Source organism: Carettochelys insculpta, chromosome 15, assembly GCF_033958435.1.
Source record: "Carettochelys insculpta isolate YL-2023 chromosome 15, ASM3395843v1, whole genome shotgun sequence".
In the NCBI taxonomy this organism is placed as follows: Eukaryota; Metazoa; Chordata; order Testudines; family Carettochelyidae; genus Carettochelys; species Carettochelys insculpta.
The window spans coordinates 26,467,059-26,481,306 of NC_134151.1; the positions used below are offsets into that span (position 1 = coordinate 26,467,059).

The 14,248-nt window shown below is 59.2% G+C and overlaps 1 protein-coding gene across 1 annotated transcript; it reads right to left on the minus strand.

Moving 5' to 3' along the window:
- Nucleotides 1–3,127: 3,127 nt before the first annotated feature.
- Nucleotides 3,128–12,537, minus strand: PITX1 (paired like homeodomain 1). Its single transcript, XM_075009606.1, has 3 exons — nt 12,047–12,537; nt 8,842–9,047; nt 3,128–5,033 (listed from the first exon to the last, which is right to left on the minus strand). Exons 1-3 carry the CDS (start codon nt 12,207–12,209, stop codon nt 4,512–4,514), a joined length of 891 nt encoding a protein of 296 aa, XP_074865707.1. The 5' UTR covers nt 12,210–12,537; the 3' UTR covers nt 3,128–4,511.
- Nucleotides 12,538–14,248: the final 1,711 nt, after the last annotated feature.

Below are 14,248 nucleotides of genomic sequence, written 5' to 3' on the forward strand. Positions count from 1 at the left end.
CAAAATATCCAAGTCCCTTACTTTGAGAACAAACTTTCTCTGAGGACACAGGAAGCATTAATTGTTGTTTCAGTCTTGAGGTGTGGAGGGCATTCACTTATCGTCTGCTAGACAGACTCAAGGTTCAGGAGGGACAAGATTGAAAAGATGAGTGAAGTGCAGCTTTTACTGATGGTTTTGGAGCACTGGACAGCTGATTAGTTATGAGTAGGATGAGTGGATATTTTTGTGTGGCAAGCTGACCCTGACATGTGCTGCTAGGATTCTGGTTTATAGTCTGGCCGGGATGTCACATGAGTGGCTCTATTCTTCTTAGACAAGGTGGGTTTGGATGAATACAGCAGTTGACTTCTGCATTTGATGAAGAGTGAAGACAGAGATGATGAAGGAAAGAAGGCAGCAGCTAACACAAGGGAAGGGAAACTAATGCAGGACCCTCCATGCTTCCACATAACTGGCCATTGGTTAGCCCCACTGGTGGGCCTGTGTGTCATGAAACCTATCACATTTATCAGCACTCCTGGGGGGAAAACAAACTTTCCTTGGAAAAAGCTGAATCCCGTCAGTCTTTGCCTCAAGATGAAAGTTCTTTAGATGAGTTGAGCCGAGTTGCAGCGCTGGCAGGTTTGGGGGGAGGAGTGCATGGGATGGGACAGGGGAAGGAGCATGAATCTGATCATGTTTTCATCTGTCTCCTCTTATGGCTCCCAAAAAGCAGAAAAGAGGCGTCTCCTTCATTGTTTTGTATTAGGCCTAAGAGCCTGTTTTTCATGGTCACTGGCACCTCTTGAGAACTCTCACATACTTTTTACGTTTGAGTTTATGATGGGGATACATCTTGTAGGCCCCATGGTCACAAGACATCTCAAGGAAAAGGAGACCTCTTGTATTGACTGCCCCTGTGGAAAGAGCTAATGGGCAGGAGACACTATAACTACTTTTCTTTGTGAGACTCTATTGGTGTTGATGATGGGAACAGAAACAACTTGGTATGAAGTTGCCACCTGCTGATGAGGCTGAGATGTTCCTGAGGAATCAGCAGAAAGGGGTGTGTAGTGTGCCTTCCTGCAGAGGCATAAAGAGTAAAAGCTTAGGGGCTTAGGCCGAGGAAATATCCTTCACCGCATCCGTTCTCTGCTGTTGTCTTTTTGGGGGTGGCAGATGTCTCTTTTCCCTAGCACATGAATGGGCTGTTTTGCTCAGTCACCTGCCATAGAGATGCAGGAGACAGGGAAGCTGAGATGGGAGGGAGCCAGCTCTGTTGAGGAGGAAGATGGAGGAGCATATGCCCAGTGAATCCATTCCTGCACTCGTCTTGGGTGCAGAACCAGAGGGGACTCAGCATTAATTCATCTGTCCTCTGGGATGGGGTCAGAGCTTTCGGTAACCCTGAGCTTCCCTGTGGCTGAGAGAGAAACTTAACTGCAGCAGGGCTAAGGGCTCACCCCTTTCCATTGGGCCTTCCAAAGCTTCAGAGGCAGACCCCCTAGGGATGAGCGCAGTGCCAGAACATAAGTGGATAGACAGACACTCTCGGTGGTGCACAGCTGGTTTGTGCAGTTTATTGGGGTTTACAAGCCCTTCACAAAACTTTATAATAGCTGCGGGATTTGGCTTGCTAAGAAGGATACAGTCCCGCTGTGTCCCAGACTGTAACAGGAGGGCTCTCTCCTCTGGGACAAGAAAGCGACTTTGAAAAATCAGGTTAAAATAACATTTGACTTAAAAGCGAACAAACAAACAAAAAACTCTTGTACCAGGAAAGACACTGGGGGTGAGGGCAGCAGACAATCCTGTCTGGCTGTAGAAGAACATCTGTGGAATCATCAGAGGGGTAGCCCAGCTAGTCTGTATCTTCCCCAGCAACAACAAGTCCTGTGACACCTCATCGGCCAACAGGTATTTTGGGGCATTTGCCTTCCTGGGCATTAGCAACACACATTTGCATCCTGCCATCCTGGCCCCGCTCTAGTCAATGGCCAAACTCCCCCTGACCTCCCCGGCCAGGCTTGCACCTGTAGCCCCTCGCTCCTTTTGCTGGTGCGGTGGCTGTCGGTGCCGGGGGGTGGCGGCGGGCAGCGTCTCCCCTTCGGGCCGAGCGGGAGGGCGCTCTGCCGGGCTCGCCCCTGGGGAGGAGAGGTGCCCCCACGTGCTGCAGGATTCCCGGGCCGGGGCTCTTGCGCGCTGGGACCTGCCCGCCGGTCCCGGCTCCCGAGCCCTCCCAGGGACAGCGGCCTCCCCTGGGCGGGGGCAGGCGCAGCTGGCGTGGGGGGGGGGGGGTGCGCCGCCCTCTCCAGGTTCCTGGGGGACCAGGCCGGCGGGGGTGGAAGGGGCCGCCGTCCAGCGGCGCGGGGGGGGCGCGCTCGGCTCGGGCGTTGCCCCAGCAGCCTCCGCCCTGGGCCTGACGCTCCGGGGGCCGGATCCCGTCCTCGCTGCGCTCCGCGCATTTCCCTCCCGCCCGGGGGAAGGTCCGTGTGCCCCGGCGCGAGCCGCCCACGCGCCAGGGCTCGTGTCAGGGAGCGAGCGGGGAGGCGCCCGCCCGCCCAGAGGCTCGGGTCGGCCCAGCGGAACCGGCGCCTCCGGGAGACGCGGCAGGGCGGGGAGGCCCAGCGGAACCACACCGGCCACAGCTGCTCCAGCCCCGGCGCGCGAAGGGGAGCTGCTTGTCGAGCCGCGTTTGCAGGAGGAGACCCCCCCACCCCCGCCGCGTGGCGCATTGCGGGCGCTGCGCGCAGCTAAAGGGGGGTTGCAAAGGCCCGGGGGGGGGGGGCGCTGAAGGGCTTGGCGGAGTGTCCCGGGGCTTTGCACGCGGGGCGTGGGAGTTCAGGCCTCCTGGAGGCCGCTCCCCAGGCCGGGGCAAAAGGGTTAGTAAAAGCGAGCGGGGAGGGTGCTTGGTCCTGCCCGGAGCGCAGGGGACGCCTGGCCCCCCGACCTCCCCAGGTCCCCTCCAGCTCCACCAGATGTGTCGGAAAATTAGGAAGGGGAGGAGCGGCGAGGGCTGGAGCCGCCAATCAGCGTGACCGGAAGTTCGTTGTGAACTTTTCCCCCTTCCCAAAAGAACGAAACTTCAATAATACAGTAACTTTAATGGCTAATTCCCCGTCGGGCAATTAATTGGGCCCTTACATGTCATCCGAGGCCCAATGGTATTTAGCTTAAATATCTACATAGACTTCAAACAGAAAAGCCAAACAAATGATATTTACATTTATCGACAATTTAATCATTCTGAATCAAAGGCAACTCCCCGGCCATGGTAGTGCTGGGTGTTGAATTTCGAATAAACTACACGTTTTTATTATTGTCAGTTGAGATATATCATAAATAGAGCCAGAAAAGAACATTAAAAGCATCGCTAGAATTTGGTTTTGTTTATTCCCATGCTTTTAATTTGAAAAAAAATCACAAAACATAACTTATAAAACAATATATATACTGCATCCTTATCCGCAACAGCATTCTTGTAACAGCCAGGGTAACGTTTACCACAGGTGTGAAATACACTGGGGAAAAGGAATAGCTTGTGCATTTTATATTATGTTTCTTTAGTTGTCATCTACAGGTAATAAGTATGGACAAATATAAGCAACAAATATGCCTGCAATTAAACTTCATATGCGTTTTGTATGCGCAGTAATATTTTAAAAGATCAGATTTACCATGTCCATTTTTTTTTTGTTTTTTGCCAGCAAGCACCTACATTTACATCATAACACCTTAACATAGTTTTGGGTTCCTTCTTTTTCCTTATTATTATTATTATTATTAATAATAATTTTCTAGGGGGGAAAAAAAAGGCAAGGAACTCTTCGGAATTGCTAAGCAACTTCTCCCGAGCTGGAGCGGCTCGGCTTCTTGCAGGATCGGGATTCAGTCCGGTTTTTTTTTTTCCCCTAGATGTTGTGAAAGAAAAACACCCTTTAAATAACGCTGGCTGATAATTTCATTATCAGGCTGCGGGCCGGGCTGAAGCACACGCTGCCCCCTCCAGCGTTGCTGGCCTGCTCTCGGGGGCCGAGCCTGCAGTCCCGCGGAAAGGCGAGAGAGGTAGTAGGACCCGCTGGCTCGCTTTTGGCCTGGATCGTGGGTTTCAACTGGAGCCCAACCCGTGGAGCGGAGCATCGGGCCTTTGAAAAGCGCTTTTGTTCAGCGGGCCGGCGCGCCGGGTATAAATAGACCCTCGGGTAAGTGGTTGACCCTCCTGTGCGACTTCCAAAGCTTCATCCCCACGCGCGTCCCCGCGGCCCGGCAGGACCGTGAGCCCCGTTTGCTCCGGTCCGTGGTAAACGCTCCCCGAAGCTCGCCCCGTGCCCCGCGCGTGGGCAGCTCCGCGCCCGCCTCCCCCGAGCCCCCGCGCGGCCTCCCCGGCCGCTCCCGCGCGCGTTCAAGTAACCTCGGACAACCCGCATCATCCGGAGGGAAATTGCAACTGGGCCGTGCGCCCCGGGGGGCCGCCGGGGCTCTGCGGGGCTCTGGGCTGTGCGCTGCCAGGTCCGGGCGCGGCGGCTCGGTCAGCTGTTGTACTGGCAGGCGTTGAGGCCAGGCGCCGGGCTCTGCAAGCCGCCGTAGCCGAAGCCGGAGTGCTGCTTGGATTTCAGCCGCAGGCTGGCCAGGCTGGAGTTGCACGTGTCCCGGTAGACGCCGTAGGGCGAGGCGGGCGGCCCGTAGGGGCAGGCGGGGGAGGACATGGGGGAGCTGAGCGCGGAGCCGCCGAGGTTGGCGTTGGCCATGCCGGGCACGGCCGAGTGGGCCATGCCGGAGGACATGCTCATGGAGGAGATGGAGCTGGGCGCGGAGAACATGGGCTGCGAGGAGAGCGGGCTCATGGAGTTGAAGAAGGTGAAGCTCTTGGTGGAGAGGGGCGCGGGCGGGAGGCTCTTGGCGGCCCAGTTGTTGTAGGGGTACCCGGCGTACACCTCCTCGTAGGGCTGCACCAGCCCGCTGAACTGCGGCACGTAGCCGTTCTTGCAGAGGTCCAGCTGCTGGTTGCGCTCCCGCTTCCTCCACTTGGCCCGGCGGTTTTTGAACCACACCTGCGGGGGGGGGGGGAAGGCACAGCGGGGTGAGCCGGGAGACTGGCCTAGTCCCGGCCCCGCCCGGAGCGAGCCAGCCCGCAGAGAAGAAGCCAAGCGGGACAGGGGACACCCCCTGGCTTCCTCCCCACCTCCTCCCCCGGGCCCCCGCGGCGGCGGCGGCGGAAGGGTGGAAGCACAGCCCAGGCTCGCCCCTCCAGCCCGCCCACCCGCCGGCGCCGCGCCGCAGCTCTGGATGTACAGCGCCGCGCTCCGCTGGCCGGGTGCCGCCCCTGCCTCGCGCGGCTCTGATTGCCAGAGACCGTGAACCGGCTCGCCCCGGCCGGGCAATAAAGGGCCTTTGTTACAAACCATCGGAGGGGGATTGGCTGGGGGCGCCTGGGTGGAAACCCGCGTCCAGCCTGCGCCTGTCCATCTGCTGAGGCTTTACAGCCCTGAGTCTGCAGGGAGGGGCGCGGCGATGCCCAGCCGTCCCCCGACTTATCTCTAGGGCGCTGCCGGAGACCCATTGGGCCCCATGCGGAGCCCGCAGAGCGGGGGGGGGGGGGGGGGGCAGTGCGGATCTAACCTGCCCTTCACAGAGCGCGGGGGATTCTCCGCCTGCTTGGCTGGGGAGATCAGCCGGCGGACTGGCCTCTCCTACCCGACCCCATGGCTTGGGGAAAGGCAGCTGGGTTCTCCGGCCCCTTGGGGCCAGGCCCGGCAAAGGGACACGCCACACAGCAGCTCCTGCAAAACGGAGTGGGCGGGGGGAGCGCAGCTTTAAGGCTACATCCCCACTGCCCCCCAGGCCGGAGCTTTGAAAGGGGCTCTTTGAGCCGGTCCTCCCCGCGTGCTCATGGACAGGGCTTGATTGTGAAGGAGCGACAGGGCTGGAAATTCGGAGGGGAAAAGATCGCGGGGTCTTATATGGAGGAAAAAAAAAACGGTAAAAATCTGCAGCGGGAAGGGACGCTCCGAGGCGCAAGGCCTGTAATTCACCCCTCAGAGGTGCTTCCAGACAGGAATTTCCTGAAAATGAGGGGCGATCGTTTTAACGATGGCTCCTAGACATTTTAAAGCCCGCCCCTCCTCGCAAATTAAGAGCTGGTTTTGCAAAACTGCGAGCTGCGCGCATCCAACCCCAGCGCTCCGTGCCACAGAGGGGAGAACGGGCCCGTTAAAGGCAATTCGGATTAGTTTTATTTGCTTCCTGAAATAGGCCAGCCACAGAAACGCGCGTTTTCCCCCTGGCGCTGTCGGGTTTTCCCCCGCAGCCCCCATTCAGACAGCCAGGATTTAGCCCCCAAAGGCCGGAAGAGGGAATCTTTGCGGAGCACCTCCTTTGGGCCCTTTTAGCCGAGGACTCGTCTAACCCAGCCGGGCTTTTCTGACCTGGAGGGGTTTGATTTGGCCGCAGAACCCGAGCGGGGCCCTGAACGGAAGTGAATTCGATTCAGCCGCTTTGCAAGATTTTCCCTGTCCCCCCTTTGCCTTTTCCCGGCGCTGGACATCTAGCTCCGGAGCACGTTTCAAAACCACTGGCTGCTTTGGCGCTAAGGGCTGGGTTCAAAAGCCTTCCCTTGGGGTCCTATCCTGTTATGAGCCTTTCAAGCGAGTTCAGGGCTGGAAAAGCCAGACGGCCTGTAAGGACTTTCTAAGGTGCAGGATTTTTGTTTGCGTCTCATGTTGTGGCTATTCTGTCCTCCCGCGGAGCTGCTATTGGGCAGGGACTTCGGAGACACAACATTGTTAATAAACCGCACGCAGCGGAGACTAGCTCTAGCGCGCAGAGGTCATCAAATCCCCCTGGAAACCAACCAGGGAAATATCCTACACCCTGGATGAAAAACTAACTGCCTGGGGGGGGGGGGGGGAGAAACACCCAAACCAAAGGAGCAATACACAAACCAACCCATCAGCACCAATAAAATCCGCATCGCAGCACGAGCCGTTCTGATTTGGCACTTTATTGTTGCATGCGAAATAGCAAATGAATGACCCATCTCAATAGTCTGCGGTCGCCCTGGCTAGAGCCCTATTACAGCAAGCACAGCTCAGCCCTACAAGCATGCGTGTCTACAGAGGGTTATTGACTTTGCTGTCTAATCTCACCCAGACCCTTGTCCTGTCGTTCGGCTATTGACCGTGCGTACCGTCTACTGCCACAAACAGTTTAGCCGCCTCGTCGCAGAAGTTTAATGGTGGGGAGGTGTGTGTGTGTGGGGGGGGGGGGGGGGGCGGCGTTAACCACTCCGGAATCAGAGACACTAGTCCCTGTGCATTAGGTGGATTTCCTAGATTGGAGGGAGCCGTCTGCTGCGTGCTGCGAAGCAGATCCCCTTTAACCGCTTTCTGGTCGCTCTGTATATTAGCGCGATGCTGGAATGGTTTCTCTTCTCGCAGGCATGTTATCGGCAAACTCTTTACGGAAGGTCTCGGGGAGCATAAACTTGCCTCTGTTTCTAAACTGCCTTTAGAGTCTATCCACTCCAACCTGAGTCAAATCTAGGGAGAGCTGCGGGCACTGTCATACCGCCAGGTAATCCGTGTACCTGGGAAACGCCAGTTTCGTTCTCTCTCTTTTTTTTTGGAGGGGAGGATTGAATGGGCCGGGGGGGCAGGTAGGAGCCATTGGTCTTTGCAGCGCGTCTGCAGATCTGACCGCAATTCCAGCCACTGGTTCTTATTGACATTAAAAAAGCTCCGATTTCATAACGCACGCTAGGAGGGGCCGCTGTGCCGCCCTCTCCCACCCAGGCGCAGAGAATTGCCCCTCTCTCTCTCTAGACTAGGGTCCCATTTCTGCCATTCATCGATCCAGGACAGAACAGCAAATCCAGCAAAATGGCCCTTCTGGCGAAATTCTGCCCCTTCCAGACAGGGGCGGTTTGGAAATGGGCTTTTTCTCTGACAAGGTGGCAGCCTTGTCTCCCTCTCCGCAGGGCTGTGTAGCGCAGGGCGTATGGCCCTTCACTCGGGGCCGATTAAAAAACTTCTAGAGCCCCTGTCTGGGCAGTTGCATTAAGAGAGGTCCCTGCCCTCAGCTGTTGATTTCTGGGGGCATCCTGTACCTTCCGTTTCCTCCCCCGCCCCAGCCCAGCCGGTTAGGCCTGCACCCTCTCCTAGCTGGGCGTTTAGAGGCAGCTCCTCTGCGGCTCTTGCTGTCCCCCTGCTCTGCTGAGAGCTTGCCCCATAAGAATGGGGAGCCAGAGGGGAAATCCTGCAAAGGCAACCACCGGGCTTAGACAGGGCCACTTCCCTGGCTCTGTTGACAACTGCGGCCTGCCTGGAGTGGCTGGGTCAGCTCAGCGAAATATTTCCGTCTCCCCGCTGCCCCAGGATCCAGCTCCCGCGCAAGGTGGCCAAGCGGAAGCAGGGCGCGGAAGGGGATTCTCCATCGAGTGTGCGGCCCGTAGTTCCGCCCCGGTCTGCTGTGATCTGATGGCATCCGGGTCCTGAGTGTCTCAGGCGCACAGCGCACCTGGTTAGGGACCGGCCCGGGGAGGGACGTGGAATGCAACTGATGGGCGATCACAGTGGGAGGCAGGGCCCTGGAGAAGCCCCCCGCGCGCGCCTGCCCGGGCTCAGCTCCAGTCGGTGGGGGAAGACGAACCGCGCAGCTGTTAACACCCGCGTGTCCCCGCACCGTGAATTTCTCCAGCCCCTGGCGCCGGTTCACCTTTCCCCTCCGGCTGGCGCGCTGCGCCCTGCCACGTTTTCCGCTTCAGGAAAGACCGCCGGCCGGAGCCGCGGCCCACGGGCGGGGGATCGGCCCTCCCTCCCCCCGGGCCGCGGGCTGGCTGGGCCTCCCTTCCCCCGGCCTTACCCTGACTCGGGGCTCGGTGAGGTTGGTCCACACGGCGATCTCCTCCCGCATGCTCATGTCGGGGTAGCGGTTCCTCTGGAACGTGGCCTCCAGCTCCTGCAGCTGCTGGCTGGTGAAATGCGTCCTTTGCCGCCTCTGCTTCTTCTTCTTCGCCGGGTCGTCCGCGCTCCCGTCTCCCCCGTTCGCTTCGCCGCTCCTCTCTTTGTCTGTCCAAAACAACCGGGGCCCGCCGGTGAGACGCGCACTCGGCCCGGGGACCCGCAGACCCCTCCCCGGCCAGCCGTTCCGAGAGGCTCCCCTGGTGATTTCTGCCATACCTGCCCGGAGCGCGCAAGGCCCCTGCCCCGGCCCGGGCGCCTTCCTTCTCCGTTCACGCAGCCCCGCGGGGTGCGGAGAGGTCCCCCGGGCGAATCCCCCGAAACATCCATTTCCAGCCAGCCGCTGGGTTTTCCCTTATCCTCTAGGCCTGCTCGCTTAGCCAGGGGCCTCTGAAAGCGACAGCGGGCCAGACACTCGCTGCTTATCCCCCCCTCCTCTGCGGCACACAATGCAGCGAAAAAGGAAACAAATCTATTTAAAAATCCTTCCTCCCTTTCGCTATTTTCTCTCTCTCTCGATGTAAACAAAAGCTTCCGCTCGAGTGCGTGGGGGGTTATTTCCCCCACCGGACCGATCCGATGAGCCCCCGGGAGTGTAAAATAAAACACGAATTACTTAAAAAAGCGAATTCCGGCCCCCTCCCCAGTATTGGAGGTTATTTCGACAGAGAATGAGCAACCGAAGGGTTGAGCCACCGGTCGAATAAAAGTAAAAAACGGGGATAGCGGAAGGTTTGAGACAGCCCCGCGGTTTTTTTTTAAATTATTTTCATCTAAATTTGGGGAAGAAATTCCCCCCCCCCTAAAAAAATCGTTGCTGTAACTAGAGGAAACTAGCAGCCAGGCCTGCAACCAAATGGGCAACGGCTGCTATTTTTGTGTGTTTGAATCCGTGTTTGCATGTCTGCGTAGGGAACCAGGACTTCGATACAGCGTTTGAAGGGATATAAACGAACAAGAGTATTTACTGATCATTTTAAATATAGGGAGATAAAATCCCCCCTCCCCCCACGAGCTCTGTGAAATGTTTCTGGAGTTGAGGCTACAGAGCTCGAGCTACGCATGTGCGTGTTTGCACAAGTTTGATGTATGAATGTGTTGCTCTTGTGAAAAGAAAGTCGCGGGGTGTAAATATGCCACAGTGTGTTCTCTCTCTCTCTCTCTCTCTCTCTCTCTCTCCCCCCTCCTTTCACTCGCTCTTTTTAACGTGTTTATTTTAATATATACATATTAATATGTCTATAGCATGCACATATAGGCAAATACAACACTCAGCTATAGCCGCGCAAAACGATCTAGGCACGTGTTGTGTATTCAAGCCCAACGCTTTGCACTGGTACAAAGGAGTTGGGTTTGATTTTGGTGGGTCTCTTTGGGGCGATTTTTACGGGCGGGACTAAGAGCAAAATTTGGGACTGGTCTGGGGCATGCACATGGGAAAGGGAAGTAGCGGAGGGGTAGCCGTGTTAGTCTGGGTCTGTAACAGCAACGAAGGGTCCTGTGGCGCCTTATAGACTAACAGAAAAGTTCTGAGCATGAGCTTTCGTGAGCACAGACTCACTTCATCAGATGCTGGTCTTGGAAATCTGCAGGGCCAGGTATAAATAAGCCAGAGCAAGGGTGGGGATAAAGAGGCCTGGCGCAGTCATTATAGGAGGTACTGGAGGGCAGACGTCCTTTCCCGCGCCGCTTGCAGGGATGTATTTAAATTCATAAACATCCTCGCAAAACAGGCGATTCCTGGTACTTGCAAAGAGTCTGCGCCTGGGTTTCCCCGGGTATGTCCCGAGTGAAAATGCGGGAGTTCATGCAGTTACAGAGCGGCCAAGTGAGGGGTTTATTGCAGACCTAGTCGCAGTGAGGGGCTTGCAGAGAAGCAAGGCCCAGAATGAAACACCCTGGGTGCACAGCCAGCTCGCGCTCCCTTTGCAGCTGCTTGTGTTCCCCAAACCCCGCCGCTGGGGTGGATGTGTGTGTTGGCCAAGCAGGTCTCCGTGACCCAGCCGTGCAGGCTGCGAGGGGGAAGTGACTTCATTTTGGAAGAGAGTCATCTCTCTGGCGGACAGATTTGGTTTTTTTCTCTCCGCCCGTTTGGGGCTGCTTCTCCTGCGAGCAAACAAGGAAGGCAAAATCCTGGCCGTCCCCGGGCGCAGCCAGCGGGGTGATCGCAATCTGGGCCTTTGACTGATCCCCGCCAAGATTTCCTGAAAAAGGGCGGCCTGGGCTCGGATCCCGGCTCAGATCGTAACACGCAGCGGGCTTCAGCCTCTCGCTTTCCGGTTGGAAAGGGAAAGGTGGCTTGTGAGTTTTCTTAAGCCGCAGTGGATTTAGTCGCCTTAGCCTGGATGGGGCAGAGTTGAGGGGTGCAGGAAGAGGGGGCGATTATGTCCCACAGTGCTGCCAAGGGGAGGGCCTCAGCTGCTAACCCCCCAGCCCGTTTACACGGAAAGCCTTATTTCGAATCGGCTTCGGAGGCAGAACCGACGTTCTCCGCTGCCCTGTGCAGCGGTGGGGTATCTGTTTGGGCGGCAGGCCCGTTTTCAGGAGCAGCCCTATTGAAGTGCCCCCCCTTAGCACCGCTCTCTCTCCGCGGCGGGGGAGGCTGCAGAGTAACCCCCCCTCATGCAGGGCTGCCAGGGCTTTTGCTTCCTTCACGTGGCGCTTGTCAGCGCAGAAGCGACCCCCGATCTAATGACCTGCCCAACCGGGAAACCGCTGCTGCCCCTCCAGTCCTTGCACGGCTCGGACGGGAGGAGAGAAAAGCGGAGCCCTGCCCTGAGCCGAGCCCGGCCCTGTGCAAAGCGAGGCGGGTTTCCCGGCTCCACACAACACTACCGATTCAGGGGTCGGGCCGCTTCCCCGCAGCACCCACCAGCTCCACCCCCCCCCCCACCATTCTCCCCTTCCCAACGCTGCAGAGGGGCAGGGACGAGGTGCCCGTCCGTGTAAGCGATCTGGCCAACCCACCTTCCCGGTGAGGCTCTAGCAGCGCCCGGCATTTCGCTCCCCGGTGCGCCTTGCCTGGGCGGGACAGTCCCTGGGCCCCGGGCAGGGCAGGGTAGAGCAGAGCAGAGCAGAGCAAAGCGGCGGCAGGGGAGCGGTCTCACCTGGCACTTCCGTGTCCGAGGATTCACTGGCGGAATTCTCCAGCGGGTCCCTGGCGTCGGAGGCTCTTTGCAGGTGGAAGGGGGGAGGCAGCTCGTGCCCGGCCGGGGCTCTTAACCCCTCGGGCAGCCTCTCCAAGTTCATCCCCCCTTTGAAGGAATCCATGGCGGGGAGGCTGCGCTGCTCCGGGCCGGCTGCAGGTGCTTAGTCCACAGGGGAGGGAGCCGCCAATCCACCGCGCTCCAGTCGCCGGCGGCGCCGCGGGGGGGTTGCAGAGCGGCCGCGGGAGAGGCCGGAGGAGCGCTCGGCTGCGCGCTGCGGTCGCCGCCCGGGGCAGGCGCGCGCGCCTGGGAGCGGCGAAGGTCCCTGCTGGAGAAAACGCGGGGTGCGAGTTGGAGGGTTTAGCGCTCACGAGCTGAAAGCGACCTGCCCTGGAACGGCCGCCGGCGCCTCCCGCGAGCTCCTCCCACCCCGGCTCGCCCCAGCGAGCGCGGCCCAGGAGCCGCCGGCCACCTCCCCATAGCGCTGCCAGGCTCGCGGCGCCTTCCCTAAAGCCTCGGCGCTGCCCCGGCCCCCCCCCAGCCCCGCCCCGCAGCTCGCCGGGCCTCGGCGCTGGCTCTGACCCCGCAGGCGCTGGCCAATCAGCGGCCCCCTTCCCTCCCCAAACTTCCCCCGGCCCCGGGATGCATCCGGCGCGCGGAACCGGCTCTCCAGCTGAGCCAGCTGCGACCCCCCCTCCCCCCAGCGAAGAGCCTGGTTCACGGCCGCGGCGGCGGTCCCAGGCTCTCAGCCGCGGGGGCCAAGCCCGCTTCTCGCCCACGCTTCTCGGGCATTCCCGGGGGTCAGAGCTGGGCTGACTCGCGCCCTTCCCTGCTCTGCTGCAAGCGGCAGCCCGGAGCCCTGGCGCTGCAGACCCGGGTTAGCCCCGCGGCTTGCACACAGCTGCAGCGACCTGGCCTTGGCGTGGGGTCATTCGGCAGCCGAGCGCGGGGCGACGGCCAGGCTGTGGGGTCGGCGCACGGCTGTGTGGCTGCTGCACTAAGTGGGGATCATTCAGGGGTGTTTTCCCCTGTGGTTGACGCGCCTGGAGCTGGGCTGCAATAAGCTGGCTGAGGCCCCGGCCTGTTCCCTGTTTGTTGGCGCGCTGCGAGCGCCTAAGGCTTGGAGCAGCCCCAGTGAAAGCACTGGAGGAGCTGGGCCAGGCGGCCGGGGCCGCGCGTGTGTTCACTACGGCCCTGGACTTCGGGCACTGCAAATACGAAGCAGCTCCCTTGCCTGTCGGGCTTGGAGTGGGGGCCTCGTCTTAGCCTCTGGCCCGGGAAAGCGCCGGGCGGCGCGCGTGGCTGGGGAGGGCCGGGGCTCGGGTTCTCTGCGGCCGGTCCTGACCTCTCCGGCAGGGCGTAGTGTCACCGCTGTGACTAAGTAATGACTTGTTTACCGAGCTAGCGAACGAGCCGGCTCCCCTGAGCTCCCCACACCGCGGCCTGCTTGTTGTGAGCCCCGGCCGCAGCTCAGGACCACGGCCCCACTCTCGCCGGGTGGGCAACCACTGAGCGCCAGGGGAGTGCAACCGGGGAGAGTATTTTCATCCCTAACCTATGGCCCAGCGGCCGCCAGCGCTACCCTGCAACTCTCTTCCCACCGAAGGTCTTATTTCCAGGGAACGAACTCTAATCTCATCGATACAACATTTGTGCGGCAGCGGTTGGCCATCCAAGGGCCTCTGGCGCCCTCCTTCCTGGAAAGCCCCTCTTATTGCAGGGTGATCCCTTCAGGGGGCCACAACGACGCCTCCAGCTTTACCAAGTCCTCCCTGGGCCTTTCTTCCTCGTCAAAGAGCTTCCATCTTCCTTTCCCTTGTTGGACAAACTGTCACTGGCGAGGGATAACCCAAAGGCCCTCTTGGAAACCACTTCCTTGCCAGCGGGCCTCCCTTCCCAGTCCCCCCCAAAGCCCAGGGACTGGAGAGCGGTGGGAGTCCTGCCGGAGGAAGGACTGCAGCGAAAACCTGTCTTGACCCAGGACTGATCCCGCCCCCCTTCTTGCAGCACGTTTTAAAGAAGGATTTAGTTTTCCTGAGCAGTGAACTCTCTGGGGCCGATAGGAAGCGGCCGATTGGACTCAAGAGGTGGCGAGCGGGGCAGTTTTTAAGGGATGGGGGAGAAAGTGCCCAAATCTGCAACCACAGAAGATCCTCCAGCAAG